This window comes from Haemorhous mexicanus, chromosome 1, assembly GCF_027477595.1.
Source record: "Haemorhous mexicanus isolate bHaeMex1 chromosome 1, bHaeMex1.pri, whole genome shotgun sequence".
Lineage (NCBI taxonomy): Eukaryota > Metazoa > Chordata > Aves > Passeriformes > Fringillidae > Haemorhous > Haemorhous mexicanus.
In genome coordinates this window covers 33982446-34008300 of record NC_082341.1, presented here as the reverse complement: position 1 = coordinate 34008300, position 25855 = coordinate 33982446, and the positions used below count along the sequence as shown (strand labels likewise).

Below are 25855 nucleotides of genomic sequence, written 5' to 3'. Positions count from 1 at the left end.
GGCACAGGTTGCCCAGAGAAGTTGTGGATGCCGCATCCTTGGAAGTGTTCAAGGCCAGGTTCAGTGGAGCCTGGAGAAGCCTGGTTGAGTGGAAGATGTCCGTTCCCAAGGTTGGGAGCTTGAATTAGATGATCTTTAAGGTCCCTTCCAACCCAAACCACTGAAAAATGGGGGAAAATCAACCACACAGCAGATTCTATAAACCACCATAGTTCTGAGTGGGTAGGAAATCTAGGCATTTACTAGTAATACTTGAGAGATTCTTTTGCGACTTTCTTGAAATATAGACCCCAAACACTGATTTCATTAACAAGACCTTAAAGGCAGCCTTCAGTGCAGGCATTACTTTCCTACTTAGTCAAGAGATCTTTTTATATATATCCAGGCCCTTGTTAGTGCTTCTGTCTTTTGGTTGTTTCATGCCTGATTCAGCTTAGAGTTCAAGACATCCTACAGCCTAGCTGACAGCTGACTATTTCTGGCTAACTATGGTTAGTCATAGTACCTGGTACTCACCTTTGGGTTCTGCCCTATTTATTTCAGATTATAACTGTAGTTGGCCAAGGAGGACACATTTCAAATTTGTCCTCTTTGAACCTTCCCTCCCTTTTGTTGACTCAAATACAGTATTTAAAAACACAGTGGAACTCTTCTCTATGTGCCTCTATTAAAGAAAGTCTTTAAAGAAAAAGTCATTCAAGAAGAATTTTGAGTTATAGCAGACCCAGGACTGCCCCCTAAGCAATTCTCAAATACATCCTTCCAATTAGGCAGCAAACCAGTTATATTCACTAAGTGACCTATGAGTCTAATTTTGCTATTAACTGTTTAAATTGTAGTAAATGTATGTTTGCTAAGTGGCTTCCATGTTCTTAAAATTTCTTCTGCCTGATTCTTAACCTGTTTATAGTAATAAAAAATTCCTCTTGCCAAAAGAAATAAATTATACTCTTAGAATCTATGTGAAATGCTTCAGTGAATAGCCAGGGAGATTTTCTTACTAGAGATGACATACTCAATGGGGAAAAAGAGTCTGAGTCTCGCTACCAGGTTATATAGTGATCTAGAATCTTAAAATTCTTCCTGTTCTTAAGGTGGTGCCTGCCTGGTAAAGTTTGATGTTTTTATGTTGAATAACATTGAATTACTGTTTTAAAAAATAAAAACTACAGAAGACCTGCTTCTTCCAGGTCTGAAATTGTAAGGCTGGAGTATTGTACTTGTTGGCAGTAGAGTTCTTGTTACAGTGGAAGCCAAATAATCTATGATATGTACTTGGCTGTTTATGTCCTTGTTGTTTCTCCCCTGACTTTTTCTCTTTTTCTTTCCTTCCACTCTTCCTCCCTCTTCTTGCCCCCCACAGGATCTTGGCTTGGCCCAGATTTCTGCCACCAACACGAAGACACCCGTTCCTTTGGGCTCCCAGGCACATCAGATCTACAGGATGATGTGTGCCAAAGGCTATGCCCTGAAAGACTTCTCAGCTGTATTCCAGTTTTTACGTGAGGAGGAAAGCTTGTGAGCTGTCCTTTGGAAATGGACACAATAACAAACCACATTTTTTTATCCTTATAGCTCATTTGGAAGTTTGTGGATTTAATCAAGCATCCTGCTTCCATACAGATTAATCATCTTTGGCTGTCCAGACCACAATGAACTCCAGAGTTTCTTTATAATTCTTGAAAAGGCAAGCCACAGGGAAGGGGGATTGTTTGGCAATTAGCCAAGAGCAAGTCCTTTTTTTCTTTTTTTTTTTTTAAGAACCATCAAAGTTTTTTTCACTAGATGCAATAAATAAATATTTTTTTTATGAAACACTTAACTGTTCACATATAAAATAACTTACGTTATGGCTACAGACTTAGTTGAATCATGAATAATAAGAGAATGTTTTATTGCAATTTTATCATATATAGTGATCTATTAAAATTTAAAATTAATACCTTATGGAAAAAGGGAATATATGTTCAATGAGGAAACACATCTTGAGATGGATTTTTTTTGGTTTTGGACCTAGTAGCCTTGAGTTGATCAGAAGTTAATTTTTCCCAGAATTCAGGTTGCAGATGAAGTTTATAGGCACTAAGTGTTCTAAGTGAAAAGCTGTTGCACCATGTTTACCTGATAGACTTAGGTCAGATAATATAGAATGTGTGTCTCTCTTGTAAAGCTCCGTTACTGTATTTTGCTAACCTAATTTTATATTTTCTTGTATTCTGTCACACATTTTCAGAACTCAAGATCAGCACTTACCAGAAGTTCTAACAAAGTGTACATTTGTTTTAGGTAATTACTAAAGTATTTTAAATCTTAACAAACCCCATTATTTTGAAAAGAAATAAAATATATACTGGTAAATACTTGCTGCACGATTATTTGCTTTTTGTTTGAGTCTTGTACACGTGGTATTAACCAAAACTTATACTAAGTGGTCTTATTTTCTAATTTGCTGGGTTTTCTACAGATTATCAGATCATCTTGCAAACCCAAGCCTTTCTAAAGCTCTTGTTGTGAAATGCAGACAAATATATAATATATGCAAATATATTTGCATACATATTACCCTAACCATTCATATCCCTTTGGTCTTGCCAAAGTACAGGTACATATATGGCTTTACAAATACTCACACTGATTGTACTAGAACTACTCACATTCAAACTCTATGTTTAGTGATCAGTTATTCATCTACATTCCCATTTTGGTTGTGTGGTGGATCCTTTTATAAATGCACATTAGGTTATCAAAATTGTGTGCTGGAATTAGCTCAATTCTGCCAATAATCAGACAACTTGGACACTCTCTTCCAACAAATTAGTAACATCATGCAAAAGTTATTAAACAGTAGTAGTTGATCTCTTCTCCTTTCGGCTTTCTTTTTTCTGTTTGACATTCCAGGTGATTCAGGGATTTGGGATTCATTATTGTTATATATGAGTATAGGACTACTGAGAGCAATTGTACTTTTAAAAAATGGCTTGTCTCTCTTTTGTTAACAGTCCTGTTTCTACAGGATTGCCTTCATTCAGAAATTTGACACAAAACTACCTGTGGCACAAGCAGCCACTCAGGTGCAATATGGCACCATAGCAGCAGATGTGTGGTCTGACCTTTGCTAACAAGATCCCATACTACATTTATTTCCTACAGGACTCCTGCTTCACATAATACAAAGGGTAGAACTAGTCTTGTTATGAATTTGGGGTCCAATAGTGAAGGCTGGTTTTGACAGTGGGATCCTTTTTATTTGGATATTTTGCAATGGATGAGGTAAGGAATTATATGAGTGTTCAGTTTTTATCCTCTGTATTTGGCTTGGAGATCTGTCTGGCATCACAGCATTTATGAGAGACTTCCTTCTGCTGTCCACCCCAGCCTGTACCAGCAAACACATGAAAGTGTTTGCTGGTAACCCTGTGTTTACTTATAAGCCTGGGCTTGCAGGAAGCATGATCATTTCTTTTCTGAAGACATTACATGCACATAGAATTGTTGGGAGTCATGAGGGAGGAGAATATGCTCAGCAAGAGAGGTTTTGAAGTTTTTAGCCTCTGAAATCATACAGGTATAAATGTCTTATTAAATATGTGGAACCTTCATTGTTATTTTTATGTTCCTCTCTAAGGCTTGTAGCTTAAACTTGCTGGTGTTCTTTTCTCCTCCCTCATAACCTCTCATCAAATTTTTAACTCTCACTCCAAAGCGCAAGTTGGAGGAAAGGCTGCCAGAATGCCATTTTGGCAAACCAAGGAAGTGTTCCGTGGTCTCCTTCTTGGAGGAGGATTGTGGCTGAAATTAAAAACAAACAAACAAAAGCAAAAAAAGCCAAAACCCTAGCTTCAGGGCAGACAGCCAGCACGTAAAGTTTTAGAACAAGCAGTTAGTTTGGCAAAGTCAGAAACAACTTCTTAAATAAATGTTGTTATAGAAAGTGCCTTGAAAGCTTCAATGAGGTCCAATACCTGAAGCCAGTAACATGATTTGTATTAGAACACTTTTTTTTTGCTAATTCTGCAGGAGAATATTTTATGACTGTATATGTGTAGTGATGATAAAACATGCTACCTGTGGCTACTTTGCTTGTGTATATGTTTGTAATGTAACTTTTGCTTGAGGTATGCTTCTTCTCTGTGGAAATAGGCAAATACTAAAATGATTTCTGTCACTGTCAGAGACTGGTTTTGAAAACTGTAATTTGTTGAGTTGAACAGAAAGATGGTAAAACTAGTTGAATTTCTACACTAATTGCCATCCAGTACATAAACACAAATTGGGTACAACAAATTAATGGCGTATTTTGTAAATGTCTCAAAGGGAAACTTGGGGTGAGTTCTTTTTAGTTTGAATCTCAAGCTAGCCCTCCCATTATGCTTACTTTGGAAACTCACCTATATCAAATGCATTTACTGACTAATAAGAAAACATTGACAACCAATAAAAGTAGTGATGTTTTTTTTGAAAAGTCCTCAGCAGCTTTCTCTCATTTATGATTCAGTATAACCCATCTTAAGCAACTATTTTTGGTGATTGTTAAACAGAGGAGGCCTTTTATTAAAACCTCTGAGTACTACATTGCTTTAACCTTATTTATGGTTCTTACAAGCCTCAGGAGGAGGTGTTCTGACCAAATAAAAGTATTATATATGATAGTCTGGCTCTGCTTTAATCAGTGGCAATTTGGCCATTTAGTTCAATACTGCCGAAATTTCACAGTGTGTGTTGAATGCCCACGTGATTACACTGCAGATGTGTCCAAGATGCATCTGTAGAGCTCAAGCACATCTCTCGGGCTGGGGTTGTTCCACATTACTGGCATTAGGATTATGAGGAGATGGGGTGGTGGCTGTGAGAGGAATGATCCAGCACAAGCCACTGAAGTTTGTACTGCCAGTTTCCATCTGAGCCTTGTGCCACACTGGGTGAGAGAGAGAGATACTGAGGAGCGCAAAATAGCTGCTGTCCCTGCCTGCATGAGCACCTGTCTTCTCAGCTGTTGACGTCTTAGAGCTCTGCCACAAGGAGTTTTTATCAAATGGCTTACAGAACTGCTAGACTGGGGCCACCCCTGAAGCAGGCAGAGAAAGGCTGCCATCATACAAGGGTTACTGTATTTATGCTGTAGATGTCTTTCTTTTAGTCTGCCAGCTTGACTTGTAAGATCAGATCTATCTAGGCACAAGTCTGAGGGTACTAACTTAATCAGCTAGAGGGTACTAACTTAATACCTGTTGCTTTTGATTTGTTTTTACATCATCATGATCTTCTCCTTCATATAAAGAGTGATGAAACTCAGCTTTCCTCAAGACAACTTGAGAATATTGTCTGCCTTTTTAAGACTGGCTAGTAGGCTTTGGAAACTTTGAAGCAGTTTGGAAACTTCTATTGTGTTTCCTTGGTGCAGTGACACAATGTGGAGCTAGAGTAGTCTGCACTACTTCAGTTTTTTGTTGAACTTCAGTTCAACATCTACAAGTTAGAATAATGGTGCTTATGAAAAGCTCAAGCTTTCAGTAGCAAGAATGGCTTTACATTCTGTGAAACACCATAATGGAGGTGTGGTCTTTAAAGGCTGCTGGTATTTTTAAGATCTGTTGCTTTCCATGTATGCTGTGTCACAACCTGTCTAGCCTGCTGGCACAGTTACACATTAAGTTTTTTCCAATGAGAATAATAGCAATGGTTACAAAGTTTTCTGGGGTGGACAGAAAATTAATAATTTTATGGCTGGTGTGTTCAATAGATGTGTGACATACAACTAGGCATCCATATGGCAGTGATTTTTTTTGGCTTTGGCATTCATCATGGATTGTGAGCACTTGGGGTAAATTGGAACAGGTGGATAAACCTTTCTAAAGTACTAAATGTCTCGTAACAACTACTGTATAATTAAAAGCCGTCTGGCTCTTTCTGCATTTTCACCTAGCTCTTCCTTTTGACCTTGACCCTAAGATGAGGTCTGGATTTTCATTTGAAGTAAGAAATAACTCAGTCTGTTTCTTCATCTAGTTCTACTGAGCCTCCATTAGTGATGACAGAGTTTGGTTTGTTAGAGTAAATGCTATATATGGAGATAATAAATGTGCTAACATATGTTTTATGAAGTTCATTGACTTCAAAAAGACTTGGAATACTGGCCAAAACTGACTGAAATCTAACTCATAAAAAGATGTTTGCCTGTATCTAAAATGCAGCTACTCTGGAAAGAAATGAAAATGTTGTTAGAATGCATTTCAGGCCTTACAGCATTTTTAGAAAATAAATTAGTTGTATTTTTGTCTTGTTGAAATTCAAAAGAGAAACAAGACAAGTAAAACAAAATTTGTAGGCTTTAAATGTGGCCAGGTATAAGTTTTATTTGGCCAAAATCAAGTATTGCTGCTGTCCATCTCCGGTTTGAGAGCATGATGAGAAAATATGCAGGCAACTTAGGGCACCAGCAGCGGTAGGGAAGTAACTAAAAGAATACTTCTTAAATTCTCTGAGCTGCTTGCTTTGCTCTGAGTCTCCTTCCAACTGATTTAACAGCATTAACTGGGCTGTAACCACTGGACGTAGGCATACCTGAGCTGGCTGTAAGGTGGCTGATTTGTAGATCTGCATCTCCCTAATACCAGAGGCTTTGCTCAGTAAATACTGGGCCAGCAGTGCTGTTTCTAGTACCTAAACTGTCTAGTTTGTGGCTAGCAACAGTGGGCCATTTTTGCTGTTCAGTCATGTTATTTTCATGAAAGCCTGGAAGCTTTCAATGACCAATATTTCGTAGGTTAATGCATTGGGTGTTGTAGGTGTTGCCTGTTTTACAGCATCCTTCTGGCAGTCTGTGCCCTGTTACTCGTTCCTCTGCCTGTAGGACGCCTAGAAGTAGAGATCCCCTTGGTGTTGTGTAATTGTGTCAGGCAGCAGTCGTACTGCAGTCCTCAAAAAGACTGACATCAGTCACACTCTGGTGACTAAAGCTGAAGCTTCAGCACTGGGATATAAGATGTGCTTGGGTTCCTCTCCATTTCTACTTTCAAGGTTTTCATACAAGCTCTACTTTATTTGAACCTATACATTGCAAGGCACTAAGAGCCCTCAGTATGTGAATTGGTTGGAACTTTTCCTGTATTTGACTATGTTAAAGCCACATTTGCTATTCATGCTCAAGAAAAAACAATTTCTGGTCCTTGTCAGGAGACAGGGAGAAAAACACCACTAAGCAAATGGAGATTGGTAGGTTACAGGACCTGATGCCAACACGTTATTCTCACTGGAAAGCCACTGGATCCTGTCCACACCTCATGCTGCTTTTTTCCTCTTCTTGTCCCTGGGTAGATAAACTGTGTTCATTTATGTGGATGCAAGCAGAGTCTGTGTTTTATAGAAGAGGAGAAGTAAGCAGCATCTTGTGCTGTGTGACCCACTGGGTCTGTCAGGGGAAGGTGGTTCCTTGTAAAACAGATAAGGGGACCACAGTCTGCTTCCTCTGGCCCCATGATAAAGATGGAGACAGTGAGTCTGCAGGCATCTGTAGATACTACCACTAAAGTCACAGCCTGCAGTATGTAGTTCCTGTCCCACATCACACCACCCAGCTCTGCTCTCTGAGCAATAAACATCACACCAGCCACTCCAAACTCTCCCTGGGGCCACTTGTGGCTCTAGTTTTGGCAGCTTTGTCTGCCTTGGCCCTGGCTGCCTGAAACCTACTTCTGCACTTCTTCCCAAAAATTCCTTTTCCTGTTCTGTGTCCGAGCTGACTGTAGGCCTTCAGTATGCCTACAAATAAGATGCTAGGTCTTAACTTGCACTCCATGCGCTCCCAATAGTGCCAGAAAGCAGATAATGAATGTGTCTCCCTTGTTTCTTCCAGACTTAATAAGTAAATGAAGCCATAAACAGTAAGCCAAAAGGATGGCCGTGGCAGGCATTTATGGGATAGTAGGAATTTGCTCATTGAACTGATCGTTGTTCTACTTTGTGACTGTGGTATCTCAGCTTTTTTTCTGAGAGCAGGAGTGATGTGGGTTTCTTTTCAGATGAAGAGGAGCCAAAACTGGCTCTGTCCACTGACCTGTAACTGCCACTTTGAAACAATTTCATTGTTTAAATTTACAGTAAAAACGAAAAAGCCTTTTTTTTTTTTTTCTTTTTTTTTTTTTTTTTTTGTATTAAAATATAGCTAGTTTGCTTTGCAGGATTTTTTTTAATTCAGTTTCCTGCACATGGATGCGCTAATCTGTTTGCTAGTGTTTTACTTCCTTCTCCATCTGTGTAACAGCCTGTGTATTGTAGGCTGCATATAACATCTAAAATCACATTCGGGAACCTGTGAGAAACTCAAGTCTTAAGGTAACCCTGCCATGGTGCTGTTAATAACACATTGCAAACAAGAAAGTAGTAAGTGGAAATAATGCACTCATTTAGAAGTAATAAATCCTTTGATCTTTCTTTGAAGCAAGGGTATATGCTTAAACTACCAATTCAGGGACAACCAGATGCCCATAAAGAATGGTTCTTTGCTTTGATAGAAAATCGCTGAGGCCTGCCCAGCAGCTCTGGTCTGTAAACAGATTAGTTAAGTGCTCATCAGCTCTGATTTGCATAGGACAGTCTTTGCACTCAAACCCTACTTCCAGCCTTAATAAGCTATTTACTTGCAGGAAGGCTACTGGTTTCCTTTTAGTTGGAAATCTCAGTAGAAAATTGCTTGTGAGAAGGAGCAGGATCCTGATTTGGAAGTAGCACTGTTCCTCTGCATGGATGTTAATAGGCAAGTGGTGACTGGCAGTTTGGTGTGCTTGCTGAGCCTCTCTAGTGAACAGCTGTGGGAATTAGAAAAATAGCTGGTAGTTGAAAATTTGGAGAAGAGTTATTTCTCTCTCCCATTGGTGGCTGGATAAAAAGTGTGCATGTGAGAGGATTGGGAAGTAGAAGTTTGTCTCTGTGGAGAAGGATCCCAGAGCTGAAGTGTTCACTCCAGAGGATTTCGCTGGGCTGTAAAATTCTCATCACCTTTGAATAAAAATAAATGCCTTGTGGATGCTTGTTGGTCTGTGTGCAGAGATTGTGTGCAGCCTGCAGATTTGTCACTCACGTTTTTCCCTGTTTAAAGTTCATTTGATCCCCACAATTACTTTTGTCTGATACAAAGGGAGGTCAGTCTCAGCCAGAAATGCAGCAGATGGTGAGATTCACCCTAGAGTATAGAAAAGCTACGAGTAACTTCAGAGCCTTTTGCATTTTAAAATGCGTTGCTTCTCAATTGATTTCTGCCTGGCCAGCAGTTTGCTTTTCTTTGAATCAAGAAAGAAGCCAGACTGCAACTTTTTTTCTAATGGGGAGACAAATATATCAAAAGTGGGAAGGAAAATGCACAGTATTCCTGAAATCAACTGTAAGCAGTTTGAGTACAAATCTGCTACAGCTGGAAAGGTCTTAAAAATTATAGACTAGATTCTTTATTAATGATCTCACAAACTTTGGGGTGACAGGTCTACAAATAAGGACATAATGTAGGTGTGTGTGTTTTAAAACAGAATACTGGCATTGGATGCAGGAAAGTAAATTGTGTAGTTCTGCCTTGCCCTAGTAAAAATGAAAAATCTTATGGATCTGCTTTTTCACTGATTACGTTATTTCTGTTTTGTGTCCCCTTTTGCTTGGAAAGTAAACTCAGATTAGTGCCTTTGTGCCTGAAAACACAGGGTAAAGGGCTGGACTGAGGAAACTACTTTCACAAGCTAAACTATTTTCACAAGCTAAATATAGTTACAAATTCTTCCCTGTAGTTTGGTTTTCATTGTTCATTTCATCAGCCAGATGCTAGTTTTTCATGTAGAATATGATAAGAACATTACCCAATGACTTCCTCAAAAAATAAAATCAGAATTATTACAGGCCACTCTGCATTAGCCCATCAACCGTCTGCCTTTGAAGGCTTGTGTTCAGCCCCTCTGTTTTATAGTGCCAAGATTCAAATATGGGATTGCTAGAGGAAATTAATTACTAGTAAATTTAGAACAAAGGAAAGAACCTGCAACTTCACAGCATGTAAAACACCTTTTGGAATTCTTTGCTCTCTTCTTGGGAACCAGCGTGCCAAATTCTTGGAATTATTTTAAAGGTTAAATAGTTAGCTATCCAAAAGGCATAGTAAAACCTTATGCTAAAGGCTATAAATAGCTGGCAGAAAATTATTTTGTCTCTAGCCATTTTAGACCGTATCTATTCAATATCCATTGCAAATCACTGCAGGCCTGGCTTTTCTGATGTCCTGAGTGCTGAGTATGGCTAAGGGCAAAGAGTGGAACCCGAAGGGACAAAGTTGTGAGACATCCTCCCCCCACAGGTCTACAGCTGCTGCCACCTTCCCTTCACCCCCTGTCAACCACCTGTGTCCAAGCAGGGGCAGCAATGGGCTCAGAGACCCACGTGGCTTCACGCATCAGGTGTCCCACAAATCCAACAGTACTTGTGTTTTTCTGAACTTTCTGAAACTGTCACCTGTCTTCAGCCACTTCTTGGATGCCTCAATCTGCTCCTACTGCTTCATGTCTTCTTTGAGGCAGACAAAGAAACGCCTGCAGTTTTAGTGGGTATAAACCCAGCCTTTCTGTTGATGCTCTTGCTGCTGGTTCTCCATTCTCCCCTCTGACAATTCTCTTTAATTGTTGCCTCCAGATCATAGTCTGTAAAATGTGTCTCTCACCTGGCTCCTCCCATATCCACTCTGTCATGTGGTCTTCTCATTTATACCATTGCATCTGAATGTGCGTTTCTTTGTCCCAAAACACTGTCCACAAAGATCCATCATTCTCATCCCTAAAGGCAGCTTATGAATCCACCCTAGCTAGTTTTCCTTTCTTTTTCCTTGTTAAGTAGTGTGGGTTGTCTCCCATGGCTCTCGTGCTCCATTTGAACTGCACCTTATTTCTCTTGTAGCTTTGCAACCTTTAATGCTCACAGAGGTGTTATGCAGGCTGTACAGTCAGTCTGAAGAGTGATTTCCAAATCACTCTTCAAGTCATTAAGGAGGTTGGATTTTATGTCACCACATTCACTCTTGTTTTCACATCTTGTATCTTACTCCTGCTCCCTCAATTGGCTTTTCGACTAAATTAGCATCAAGTGTCCTCTCACCTCTCCTTCAAAAGCAGCTGCATCAACACCAGTCTCTAAGGCTGTGTCTAAAGCAGGGGTGTAGTCCAGAGCAGGAACCTGCTTTGCAGCATATTTTCTGCCCATACCCATTTCCCATCCTTGCATGCACATCGCAGAGGGATCCCAGATTACATGAGCGGGTTTTCTCTCTAATGAGGCAAAAGAGCAGGATGGTGCTCCAGGTCTGTCTCAGGCCTGCTCATGACTGACACATGGGCCTTCTGAGTACCAGACCAGACTGCAGCTGGGCTGGGGAAAAGCTCCAGATGTAGAACACTTACAGTGTAAGCATTGGTTCCTCAAAAACAACTGTGTAGTTTTCCAGATTTTCTCCTACTGTGCTGCTGGGGTAGGCAGATCCTGTACATCCTTTCAGCAGATGTGATTTTTCACTGATGCTGTAAACCTGAGTTTATTATTTTAGCATTTGAGAAGTATCTTTGCCTCACCAGATCAATGTAAGATTGCAAGTCTGAGTCTCTTAGCAGTGTGCAAGTGATCCTTTTTTACTGACATTGATTTTATACCCAAGCACATTTATGGGCTTCTGCAGGGATTCCCTTTATGTCATCTAAAGTGAGATCCACATGGAAATGTATCTTCTGTTGGGTGAAATGTCATGTCTGTGACTATATTCTGCATTTTTTAAATGCTCAGCCTGAGAAGCATTCTGATACTGGCCTCAGCAATTGTTTTTCTGAGTGTTTTTCTCAGCTTTGTATTATTATGGAGCTAGCCAGGTTATTATTGTGGAAACAAGATATAGTAACTTGATTTTAAAACTGTTCTCTGTAGGGGATTGTTTTTATGACCTTGGATTTTAAAAGTTTTCAAAATACATTTGCATTCATGAAAAATGTATTTTAACAACATAAAGGCCGGCAATCCTGCTAGTTGGAAGGAATTCCTTTGATCATGAGCTACAAAGTCCTTGGTAGCCCTGGTAGTAACACAGGGATTCCAACACATTATTCTCCACCTTATTTCATTTATTTATTTTATTTGAAAGCTTTTCTTTCCAGAAGCCACAAAGGAAGAATAGGAAACAGTCATCAATATGGAGGTGACTTTTCCACTTCCTTCTCTTTCATGAAGTTGTTAACAGTAATTTACAGTTGCTCAATTACATTAAGATGGCTGGGATATTTCTACATAAAGTGGTAAAAATCAGTTTGTGGCCCTTATTAATTTACTGCATATCATAAAGCCTAACAAATTGTACCATACTAAAAGACTATTACAAAAGTATTTACTAAAAAATATACAATATTGAAAGTAATTCTGAATCTTTTGGACTTCCTTACCTCTGTGGGAAAACTTATGAAAGCATTAGGCATGTTCATCACTGTAACAGATAATTTTGATGCGTGCAGACATTTTTATTTCCTTCTTGAATTGTGCCATGTGGATGTGATTCTACCTTAAGCAAGTAAAAAACTCTGAGTGCTTCTGAAGTCAATGGAAATTTTACAATATATTTCAGTGACTTTTCCTTCCATATTAATTTTCGAGGGGCACAATTTAAATTTAACTGTGGCTCTTCAAGCTTAAAAAAGTGTCAGGTTTTACAAAGATCAAATTGTATCATTTAATCAAATAATTTTTCAGGAAATGGTGTATATGAAGAGTGAAGCTGACTCCTGACTTATATAGGGTTCTCTCAAAATGGGGAAAATTGTCTGGACTTGAAAGTTAATATTAACAAATTTGTTGATGAAAAGTAGCCAAATATTAGATATCTGGAAGTGGGGTTTCAGAATTAGGAACATGGGCTATTTAACATTTTCATAGATCACGTGGTAAACAAGGTCTACCCAGTGTAGAAAGCTGCAGCCACAGCTCAATAACTGTCTGTCATCCCTGTGGCTTCAGGCGTGTGAAAAATCACAGAATCCCAGGATGGCTGAGGCTGAAAGGGACCTCTGGTTAGGTGATCTGGTTCAACCTCTGGTTGAAAAGGACCTCTGGTTAGGTTATCTGGTTAGGTTAGGTTATCTGGTCCACCCTCCCTCCTCAGCTAAAGCCATCTACAGCAAGTTGCCCAGGACCATGTCAGATGGTTTTTGAATACCTGCATGGATAGAGACTCCACCTCCTGGGAAACCTGTGCCAGGTATCAGTAAAATGTTTCCTGATTTCAAACAGAGCCTCCTGTATTTCAGTTTGTGACCTTGCCTCTGGTCCTGTCACTGGGCACCACTGAAAAAAGCCAAGAAGGTCCATCCTCTTTGCACCCTCATTTCAGGTTCATGTGTACATTTATAAGATCTTCACTTAGCCCCACTCCAGGCTGAACCAGCTTGCTCAGTCTTTCCTCACTGAAGTGATGCTTCAGTCTCTTCATCATCTTCCTGGCTCTTTGCTGGATCATTTTCAGAACATTTTTTGTCATATGCAAAACTATACCTTATCAGAATTCCCAAGGGCAGAGCTTCTCTTGGGAGGAGGAGGGACCAAGCTCTAGGTTCTCTGCACATCCTCTACCAAGGTGTTTCCCACAGGCATCCAAGCATGCTGGTCTGCAATGAGATGGCTTTGTGCTCCTCTGTGCCACAGTGAGGTTAGAAACCTGTGGCTTCACTGTAGCATTCTGCCCACAAAGGGACCACTTCACAACTGTACAGATCTCCAGGGCCTCAATGAAAGAGCAGACTATCCTTTCTAAAATAAAACTGACTTGTTCTATTTGTGCTATAATAACCAAAACCAGCAAAAAACAGGTGAAAGAACAGCACTCATTCCCAGCCTAGCTGTGCAAAATGAGACAGAGGTCTAAGAATTTTTTTTCCTACTGTGCAGTGGCCTTAACTGTGAAGTAAATGCTTATTACTGAGGGAAAGTCTTTTGCCTGATACTCTGCTGGGTGCTGTAATTTCATCTTTTCCTTTTGTTGGCTCTATGACTTGTGTAAGTCTTAATCTGGGTGAAAGGCAAACTTTGCCAGGCCACCCTGAATGTTGTGGTGATATGTTATCTGAAGGTGTTCTGCTAATGGCAGAAGAATATACTTAGAATTTAACTGTCAATAATTTCATTTTCCGTAATTTGATGAAGTAAGATGATTTTGCATGTGACAGCCTAAATCTTCCATTGGTCTAGGCTGAAATACTATCCCTAAATTGAAATAACAAATAGCAAACTGATCATAAACAAATAACAAACAGAAGGAAAATTTGAATTGACTGGATAGCTATTTACTGTGAAAGATTCACTCAGCTCTATAAATAACGTTTTGTTTCTCTCCAGAGGAAGAATGAATACTTCACCAAACAGGTAAAACAGAAAAAATAACAAGACCCTAATACACTGAATCAAATGAGAAAATAAAAACTGTGATAGATGTGACCTTTGGAGAAGTGTTCAATTTTGTTTGTCATTGCTTGGAAATAATCCTATGTACCTTACAGGAGGTAAGAGCCAAGCAGCAGGAATGTCACTGTTTTCTTTTATTATCTTAATGTGGAATGCAAGTTTTTTGACAGATCCAATATACTTTAATAGATTGCTTGCTTTCTTTCGTTCATAGGAGGGTTTTATGTGGGATCACAAATGGGTGTATTCTTTCACTCCCTGCTTTATAGCTCATCACTGTCACACATGACATCAGAATTGCTGTAATGTGTGAATGTATCTACAGTTTTTTCCAAAGGGTTCCTGGGCCTTTAGTGTGCTGATGAGCTGCTTTTATACTTTGTTTCTTCTGATTTAGATCAAAAAAACTTGCACATGGCCAAGCCCCTTGCAGTAGACTTGATCCACTTCCAAAACAGTGCCAGGTGAGAAATCTCATTTTTATTCCACAGTAAGTTTGCATGTTCAATGTGTAGGCATTTCCCAGACCCTATTCCCCTGAAAAATTAAAAGTCTCTATTCTCATAAAGACCCTCCTCAAAGAGCCCCTGGCCACCTTATGTTCCCTCTTCAGTTACCATCTACCTTTAAGGAGGGAGCATGCTGTGTATTGACATGCAAAAGCAAGCTCCAAAGAAGTGACCTGCTGTGTTTGATAATTTCTCTACCAAGTAGCTTTTAAATTAGAGTTAACCTGAGATTTCAGAGAGTCTGCTCATTTGCACATCAATATCCCAGTGCTCCTCCTTAGCGCTGGTGATGTCCCCATGTTACTTTAAGGAGAAGGTGGCTAGCTTTGATATTTAGGGATATGCGCACATGAGAAAGTTGGATGTGATCCTGGATAAAGTTCCAGGAGTGTTTTGGCCAAATGCACTAGGGCATGTGTTAGTGATACAGTAAGAACAACAACCTGGAAAATACTCATCACATGAATGCACTGTGATAGGCAAAGATGTGCTTTGAGCAGCTGGAGACAGATTCCACCAGCAGATGTGTAATTTTACTGCTGGAACATCACCTATTCTGGAGCTTCTGCCAGTGTTGCTACATTGGCCAAGGGCACCTCACTCCCTGACCCTGCACAGGGAAACCATGCCAGTGGCATCCTGCTGCACAAACATGGTCTTGGTGTTTGGAAAAGGTCCTGAAGAGCAGTGCTGAGGAAGTGTGAGCCTGCTGGCTTTCAAAAGATGAGGTGAAGAACAGACCTGTTACAACACATTTAAGACGGGCAGTCCTGTAGTGGCACAGAGATACAACCTCCAGTTCCCCCCCAGCTTTTGACAATGAAGCCTGAAAATTTCAAGTGAGGGAAATAAAAGTGTTGTTTGCTGAGAGCAACAGTAATTTATCATCAAACAGTTCACAAGAAAAAGTGACAAATTCATCCTTGGGAATGCTAGCTCAGTCACCCAGCCTCTGGGTTTCACAGTCAGGATCACTGCAGGCTGCCTTTGGATCTTTGTCTTCTTCTTTGCATTCAATATTAAACAGAGGCTCTGGCCTTGTTAAGATGCAGTAATTACTGTTCAATACTCTTGTCCTTTAGGATTTGGGGTGGCTTTTTCAGTTTTTGTACTAATGATTTGTGGTACTAACACCTAGTGATAGTTAAACGTGGGATACAAGTTCATTTCTGATGGATTTTGGCACTTACTGCTATGTCATAGCAATAGAAATTATTTCTGGGTCTATCTTCTTAATGATATCAAGAACTGAAGTTCTTAGTGACATTAATTATGTTCTCAGCTGTGTCTCCAGTTCTTGCTCCCTCCCTGGTCAGACTCAGGAGTGCTTGTAGAATTGCTTGGAGAAGAAATCCATAGAAGTTGTAAGCTTGCACCTTGTGGAAATAAATGTTGTAATTTATTTCCTATGTTAATGTCTGCTCATATAATTGAAGTGAAACAATTCCTATGAAATAGTTCTCTTTCACGAGTGTAAGAACTGAAAAGTACCAGGTCAGGTGCACCAGGGAGCTCTGCCTCCTGTTATACACAGCAATAAGTGGTGGATGTGGACAGAGGCATATGACAAGAAAAGCAAGCCAGGAAATTACTCCAGTCTCCTCTCCTACTCTCTCACTGTTTTGTGCACATTTTTCCAGTTTTCTGCTGGCCTGATCCAGTGAGTAGAGGGTGTTCAGCGTCTCTCACCACCTGCTTTGCCTGGCTTCATGATAGACATATTAATCTAGTCAAGTCCCTGGCATTGGACCTGAAAGTTGCCGAGGAAGGTGTGCCTCACAGGCAGCACTGGGTTAAGATGGGCTTCTCCTAGGGTCAAAAGCCCAAAAGAAGTGCTCATGTAAATTGTGGAGGAGTGTAACATGAGTATGACTATTTCAGTGTTTGCTATCAGGGAAACTGCTTGCTCTTAATTCCACTTGTGTTCCACATGTACAGCAATAATGTCTTCAGACTCTGGAAATGTTACATTTCCTTTTGAAAGCCCAGGGGTGTAACTCAGGCACACAATCAATGCTTGTACTCTACTGGCCTCGATTTCCAGGCTGTTTCCAACATTTAAAAGGCTGCTTCATTCATTTTTCTCCTATACCTGCTAAGCAAGGAGTAACCAATATCTGAGGGGAGAAAATGTTAACAAATTCCGCTGGTGGCCCTCTTTTGCCAGTTCTAAAATTGTGATTGCCGGATAACATTAAAGTAAATTAACCCTTTAAAGATGGACAAACGAAAAAATCCCAAGAAAAAACCCAGAGGTTCTGAAGTTCAAGTAATACACTGCTATGCCAAAGCATTGTGGAATTGTAATGAGTACTGTTGTTGCCAGTAAAAAGCCTTGTGCTCAGTCAGGAACTGTTCCTAACCACCCGACAGACATCCTTTGAGTGTGGAAATGTGTGTGACATTGTTTTCCAATTTAATTGCTCCAATTTTATTTAGAGAGGAGGTATTAGGGAACACCTTCAAAGCAAGTAGAAAAGATTAGTTGTGGGATAGGTAGAAGGCTGTTCTCTCACTGGGATCTTCAAAAAGCAAAGATTTGTAAAGCTTTCGAGATGACTGGAGACAGGATTGACTTCTTGTTAAATCAGATAGGGACCTAATTAGAGATTTATGAAAGCAACAAAGCACCCTGCAGCAGGCAGTTTCCCTGCTGGGAGAAAACTCACTGAAACATGAGGGTAAGGCTAATAGCAGCTACTAAGAAGAAAAAAAAAAAAAAAAAAAAAATCCCAACTCCCTTTTAACTGTTTTAAACCCTCAAGCAATCGGGCTTCACTTGTCAGGGTTGAGAGGAGATAGCCTACCTTGTCTGATATGAAGACAAGCGACTCAAATCTGTTGCCAAGGGCCACAGGGAAGGGTTGAAAAAAAGACTACGGTGGTCAGCAGATGAGCTGATATCTCCCCTCAAAGTAGAGGGATGAATTAGCCTTACTGTTGCTAAACTCAGGATAACAAGTCTAAAAGCCTAAAAAAAAACCTAAAGCTTTGCTTCCTCATTGGGAAAATAACCTTTGAATGGATCTCTGGAGCAGGGGAAAGAGATCAAGGAAAATGTGTCAATTTGGGATAATAAAGGAAGCAGAAGGGCTATAAACAGAGCAGATATGCATCCCTAGGCAGCATCCACCTTTTTTTCTTTTAGCAATTGACAGTGGCCCTCAAGGTGTTGTTACACATGATGGGTTGTCAGACTTGATACTGCATTTTTTCTTACTGCCATTTGCATAATATATGACCCTTTGCTTTTGTGTATATGAAACAATCTTGTGATAGAAATGTCAACACATGGGGGAAAATTATCCACATTCCATCTGTTTTGGTGCATTCATTTTTTCTGAATGCATTTTTTGCAAATTAAATATGAAGACTGACCCAAAATTTTAATTTTGGGTTTCCTTTTTCTATTGCAACCAATAGAGGCTGAAGTCTGAAAACTGAGAAAGCTTCTGGGCAGCAACCTGAATAACTTCCCTGACAGAAAGATTCTGTCATAGAAAAAGGCATTCATGGCTCAGAAACAACATTTCTGTGTTCAACCAGAATTAGGCAGTCTGACCGGGGTGGGCCTTCTTCTGCACTTTCCAAGTGAGGGAAAATAAATGCTTGTCATTCCATGGGTAAAATTATGATTATTTTAATACATTGCAGTGCCAGAAATGCATTGCAGTGCCAGGGGGTTTTGAATGAGAAATAGTAAACAATGAAAATTATCGAAAAGTCTTTTACATCTCCTCATGATAAGCTCACTTATTTAGCACTGAAGAGGTGACAAAGGTCATGCCTGTGTATGATACCATTCTAGATGAAAACAAAACTTCCACTATTTTCCCTAATAAACATTGAATGCTTTAGTAACGCTTGCATGCTTAAGTAATATATGCAGGCTCTGCTAGTTTAATTTTCATAAAGTTGATTGATTCAAATGTTGATTTTACTACCACAGCTTTTATATCCCTCTCTAATCAAACTTCATGTTTATTATTTCAATTTTACATATTTTAGTAATTGGGTTGTGTACCTTAATAGTACAGTAAGGTTTTGCATAGTTTACTAAGGAAAAAGCTGACTTGATACTCCTTATCCTGTTTTAGTGCTGTATTTTTAATTTTTCTCAATCAAGCTAAGCTCTTAAGAAATTACTTTACAGGAGAAGTGTATGACAAGTTGAAGGGAATCAAATGAGACTCAATTGACTCAATTCATTAGCTCTTGCATTCCAGCATTACCGCTGCTTATCACTCAGGATTCCTGCTCTGCAGTTGCCTTAGCCTGATACAATGTTCATGGCTTTCCAGATTCATGCAAGTGGACCCAATTCCTCTATAGTTCTTATGGCCTTCCACTTGAAAAAGGAAAATGGCTGAGTCTCAAACTTGTAACAAATACTTGGTTTTGTCTGCTGCTTTTCCATCATAGATACAATCCACAAAAAGAATTCATGCTTTGTTTCCCAGAATTTCACTTTTCAGACTAAATACTCAAATAACTGTTGCAATGGGAAGTACCAAATTCAAGACTTCCTGTGAAAACTAGAGGTGTATCTAGTTGGACATATAAAAATGAAGCTTCCCAACTTGATAGTCAGCCTTGCTAAAGCCTCCAGCTTTAGGAATTGCAAGTCTTGTCCTTTGAAACATATTTTGGTTTTATTTACTGGTCTCATCATCTGCCCTCATAACAATTTTTTTTCACTTTCTGCTCCTACATTATTTGACTTGCATACATATATGCCATCCAAATATTTCAAGGAATGCTTTTCATCACTGCATATTTTTAAAAGATTGGTAACTGAAAAAGTTAAAGTCCTAAGTCTGAGACTTTGCACAGTGCAAAAAGCTTTTTTAGATAATTTGTTATCAAAATATTCAGGTCAGTTCAGGAGTTTATTTTTGCTGATGCGCTCCATTAAAAATAGACAGCCTCTGCGAATTTCCAATGTTATTGAATGAGCCTAGGTACTTCTGGGGAGAGGGATAACTCAGGTATCATTTGAAAAGTATGTTTGCTCATGTTTTATATTACCAGAGGGGCTGTTACACTTATTTTTAAAATAGATTATGTGATCAATACATGAATTAATGTAATTTATTGATTCAGCTTTATGTGTTAATAGCTTGACTTCTATGCCTCAGTGGTATTATGTTTTAAGCAAGTTCCTTTATGTCTGTCTTATAAACAGGATGATGACTTAAAGTAGGGGTGACAGGTGGATTGTTTGGTAGGAAGTATCTTTTCTCTGATATTCTTCTCCCCTTTATCACCCTTTTGTGCACTTTCCAGCGCAGGCATATGGCATCTCACAGGTTGGAGTGGATTTGTGGCTGACAAGGGCTTGAGTAGAAGGGCTCTGAGGAATGTGTTGGTGCTGCTGAGAGTGGCAGCTGTGATTTAGTGCATGGCAGTCTCTCTGTGGAGTTAGAATTGAACTGCCAGCTCAGTCTGGAGTTTAGGACACTGGTGGAGCTGCTAGGTTTTGGTGAAACTTAAAACCAAGGTTTTGTTTGCTTGTTGTCATTAAAGACTTCTGGTGATCCTTTACTAAGCTGTTGTATGGCAGTGCATTAAGAGTTGTTTTTCAGAATTGGATTAAGAGATCCTTTTGTGTGGTTTCCTAAGCACTTAAGAATTTGGGGGATAAAAATACCATATAAATGTAAGTTACTATAATAATAATAAAATTAAAACACTCTCTTCTTAACTTTACAATCAGGAGCACATCAACAATAAAATGAAAGAAAAGGTAGCTCAAGGCTTCTTTAAGACATAAATTCAGAAGTTGTTGACCTGATATGGGTCACCTTTAAGTCAGGCTTTGGACTTCAAGTTAAAGGCTGAACCTTGTCTAAGATTCAGAGTCTGGCTTAACAGCAATGAAATTCCATAAAAATCTCCAGTGAGATGTCATCTCAACACTGTGAAAATTTCTTGAAATCACCTGTTTTCCTGAGGTTCTCATATTTTTCTTCATTTTGAAGTAGGTTTCTTCTCCCCAGCATGTGAAAGACAAGGGAGCAGAGGGATTTGATTTCAATTTTCCAATATGATTTAGTGCTAAGCCCTGGACAGCAGGGATTCATGCCTGGTAGTCTCTCTGGGTCTTGGTATTAATGCCAGACATAGAAATGGGTTTGGAAGGACAGAGAGAGGACACTCATACACAATACCCTGTAGCTTTACTGGTCCCATGTTTAGCATAACTCTGCAAGTCTTCACTGGTCATTTTTAAGACTCACTTGGTAAGCAAAACTGTGTAAGTACTTATGCAGCTCTTAGACTTAGACCTAAACTGTCCATGCATCATTTACAATTGCTCACAGTTAGCACTTTAAGAATACAGGGAAACACATGCCTTTAACCCATCACTTTCTAGCTCTGGGATAATCCATTTTGCTGAGTACTTTACTTATCCTTGCAAGGTCAGCACTTTTCTGTCACACAGGCTGGTAGTCTGGGCAATATAGTAGTTGATCAATACTCTCTGTAATCATGGCACGAACCACTCTGCATTCCTCAAATCTTGTCTTTGCCTCACCTCTTCCATTTACTGTAGGATGTCTCTGGGGGCAGAATGGAAGTACTTTCTAGCTGGCAATTGTAAAAGGGGCTCTGGCCAGGTGGGCATGTCAAAGGAAATTCCCCTCCAGAGATTAAAGTGGTGGAAAAAGCTAATTTGGGGAAGACTCAGACAGCTGTATCACAGTTTGTGATATGTAGATTTGTGATAAGCAACAGCTGGCAGAAATACTTAACTATTTGAAAACACAGTTGACTAGTAATCATGAGCTATGGAGATCAGCTCAGGAAGAAATGCTGTCCAACAAAATGATGTGGCATGATATCAGAAATCTTATACAAATAAAAGATGATGGGGTCATCAGTTTTCCTCACTTACATAGAGGGGGGAGTGTCTGAGAAACAAGAATTCTGTTCTGGAAAAAAAAATTCCGGTGTTTGTCACTTGCTTTTGTCTTGCAATGCAATGAGGCCTCAAGTTCAAACAGTTTTAATAGAAGGAAAAAACTCCAGCTCAGAAGATCCAGCATTTTAACAGCTGAGACAAACCCAGGAAATGTGGTTGGTTGGGAATTTCATCCTGTGTGTTCACAATTTACCCTATTCCTTCTGACCAGCCACTCCGTTCTGGATCGCTCAAACCTTTGTAAAATTTATGGAAACTGCATCTTCTCATAAAACATTCCAATGGATGGATCTACATTTTTCCATTAAAAATGGTTTAAAACATTCTTTACCCAGCCTTACTGTCATTTTTATGAGTAGGTGAGGAGATACAAAGGAATGGTGCTGTTTAAACAGTAGGACAATATTCTGAAGGAAAAGATGTCAGACGCAAAATTACATAGCTCATTAAATATGCAACCTAATCTGTATCTGCCTGCTGCCAAAATCATGAACCCTGTGAAGACAGTAAAAAAACTTCCCCAAAGATGCATTCAAGCTCTTGGTAGAGTGCTAAATATCTTCAATTTCTGTTAAATCTACAACTTTCGACATTGCCTCCTGTATATAATGGGCGTAAATGTGGAATATTTGCATGACTTTTTCTGTGTCTCTGGAGAGCAGAATTTTTGGGCTGAGAAAATCACAAGACTGCAACCAAGAACATCAAAATACATGCATACACTTTAAGTTGTTCCAGCAAAGGAAACTCACTTTCATTGAAGTACTGTAAGTTGATCTAAGTGAGTTTTCTGATGTAATGAACTTTATCGCTTTGATCCCCATGAAGAATCCATCTGAGTCAGAGCCAGAAAAACATGTAAATCTGACACTACAATAGGAACATTTGTTTAAAATGAGTAACACATCTTGAGAGGTTTTTTTTTTTTTGATAGCTAAAACAAACTTTATGCAATACAGTTTTGAAAGCTTGTTGAAAAATGAATGGATAAAACATGTTTCAGCTGAAGAATCAGCTATACAGTCAGATTGCTTCTTTCACTTTGATTCAGCGTAATAAAAAGCTAAATCCTCTGAAGAGCCATTGTACCAAACTGACTATGTCTGTTATGGTGGAGCACATATTACTGTAATGAACCAGTTTCACACAGATAATTGTCATGGCAATGGGAAGCAAAGCAGAGACACAGATGCACGTTGTGTTCTGCTGGTCCTGCCAATGGTTATTTGAAAGTCTGAAATCAAGCAGTGAGATGAGCATGTGTGCCTTAGGTTGCTGCACAGGGTTTTCTGGTTTCCTACCAGGGTTTATGCAAACTATTAAAAACATATATTATCAAATAAAGCTTATGCTGCTTCCTTTCCATCAATACTTTCTCTTAATATGCAAAAAAGAAGGCCTTGGTAACTGCAGATTTTGGTTGTAAAATCTGATAGTCAGGAATATGTTTAGCACATTTATTTCAGAGTATTTAAATGTCCATCAGCTCACCAGAGTTCTTTCAAAAAATACAAAATTTAAAGCTTAATACTTTCATAATGGTCATCAGAACTCTCAAGGAGAGACATCTGCAGGCAGTGCCCCTGCAGACTGTCAGCTGATACATTATCAATTAGCCAGCAGACTGGCCAAACACATCTGTGCTATGTTTTGCCTGAAGATTGCTGAATCACATTGCCTGGTACTCTAAAACAGTGATGACTAAGTGTATTAGAAGGGGCAAGATGATGACCAAGCAAATATAGAGAAAAATCTGCTACCTGTTGTAGAAAAGACCTGTTTTCAAACCTTTGTGTACACAGTTGTGTTTATAACCTTTTCTATGTGTCTCACATTGAACTTCCCATGCAGTGAGTACAAGTAGCCCCCAACAACACCACCAAGTTGCTGCAGTACCACTTCTTACATGGGAGCTGTTTAGAGAAACCTAATTTGTAAATACATTTTAGAAGATAAAGAATCAAGATACTATGGTTTCTGGGATAATCTGTGTCAGTAATTACTGAAATAAATAACTGACTTAGCTCCATAGATCACTTTTAATAAAAGTATGAGACTTGAATGAAAATTATTGGGAAAAAAAATGCAAAACCTTAAATTAGAAACATCCATTTTTACAAGATGCTGGGAGGGAAATGTCAACAACAACATTCTGAATGATTTTTTTTTAGCTCAATGGTATATCAACCTCGCTACATGCCATAATTTATGATTTCTTTTAGGGACTATAACACTGGCATAGCAAGAAACATCAGCTGAGGTGAGTGGCTGGCTGACAAACCAATTTAAGATGATGATAAGCACAGCAATGGTGAGAGGATGTGCAGGGGTGAGGTTTCCCCACATCTTAACTCCAGAAACGCTGATTCATTAATTCAGTGTAATCCTCTTGCTTTTGGATGAAATAAAGTATGAGCAGATGAGTAACAGAAGAGGGCAGTGAGGGAAGACAGTAAAGAGACTAATCTTTCCCAGCTGAGATGGGAAGGCTTTGTGGAAGGACTAATTTCAAGCCAAAAATATTAATAATAGAGATTATTTCTGTAAAGAGAACATTAGTTTAAAGTCCACAGGGAAGATTGCTAATAATAACACAGAAAGAAATCTAACAGAAAGCATCCTAACATTTTCTTTTTCATCCATAGGATCAAAACCATCAATGAGTATGGGCAAGAAGCTGATTAAATGTTATCTTCCATAATAGGAATTTACTTCTTGATCCAAAATGAAAACATAACTCTGGAAAAATATGTTTTACTGTTTCCTCTCTCTCTTATGTATGGAATATAATCTGCTAGCTCTGGTCCTGTTCTTTTGGTGTTTTAGGAATTCAGATTTTTCAAGTCTTTGATCTGCACCATAACTTCTAGCTCTCTTCTAGAAGGGAGCACATGGGGAGACATGGGAAGTCCCCAGCACTGCGTGACTGTGGGAACATCACTTGGCACTGGTTTTTGCAGAACCTGTTTGCTGTAGATGGTGCTGAGACATTTTACTGGGCACTGCCTCTTGGAGTGTACATGCACATGTGCACACCTCCTGTGTGAGTGTGTGTCTGTGGGTGCACGTGTATGCCTGTGCACTCATTTGCAAATGTAATCAATGGATCAGATGTAATAAAATAGATCCTGCCTTTTCCTTACATCACTTTTTTGACCTGACTGACAGTGGTGCTCTCCATGACCTTGTTGAATGAAGTTTTTCAGAGCAGAAAGGTGAGCATCTTGGGTTGCCACAACCAAAGGAACATTCCCAGATGCAGAATGTTACCCACCTGGTTCAGCTTGCTGCTGGAAGTTGAGATGCCAATAGGTTTCAAGGATCATATTCACAGACTTGAATGCTGGTGTTCTGCCAAGTCCTTTTAGGGGCTGTAAAAGGATGCACAGCTCCTTTTGTTGTGCCTACCCTGGCCAGCAGAGCAGGGCAGCAGAGAAAGGCCAGCAGTTGTCCATGCTCTGTAATTCCTGCACGCTCCCAAGCACAGGGACTGCTGTGCTGATTGCCCTTCTTCCAAACAACACGCAGACACACTTCGGGGAGAGTGTGTGCCAGGGTCCATCCCCATCGGGCAATTCCAGCTCAAACACCCAGAGTCTGGGGGGTGGGGAAGGGAACGAAGAGGCTGTGGTATGTAGAGCTGAGCCGTGCTGTGCTGCCTGGCCTCAGGGCCAGAGCATGGTCCCTGCTTATTTTACTCACTAGACATTTCCTGTGTGTCTCAATTCTCAGTCTATTCAAGAGCAAGAGAATAACTTCCCCCCTATACAAAAAATATGTGCCTTTTTAATGTGCTGCAGGAATAGGTGCTATTTTAAGTATTCACCAGAGATTAGGCCAATATTTTTTCAGTCTGCTGGGAGAGTGGATCCATGGTAAGAAATCTTTTTCCTGCAATCCAGATTCTGTCTGAGTTTCAATCTGCGGAGATCTCCAAGTATGCTGTTGTTTGAGTTTGCTGTTCAAG

General features: G+C 39.6%; 1 protein-coding gene across 1 annotated transcript in view; it reads left to right on the top strand.

The window, feature by feature from the left end:
- The window catches only part of HIBADH (3-hydroxyisobutyrate dehydrogenase), an 87051-nt gene extending 84691 nt beyond the window's left edge, over positions 1-2360 (top strand). The window contains exon 8 of the mRNA XM_059845525.1: positions 1364-2360. Coding sequence (XP_059701508.1) covers positions 1364-1522 — 159 coding nt within the window. The 3' untranslated portion in view covers positions 1523-2360. The remainder of the gene's footprint in view (positions 1-1363) is intronic.
- Positions 2361-25855: the final 23495 nt, after the last annotated feature.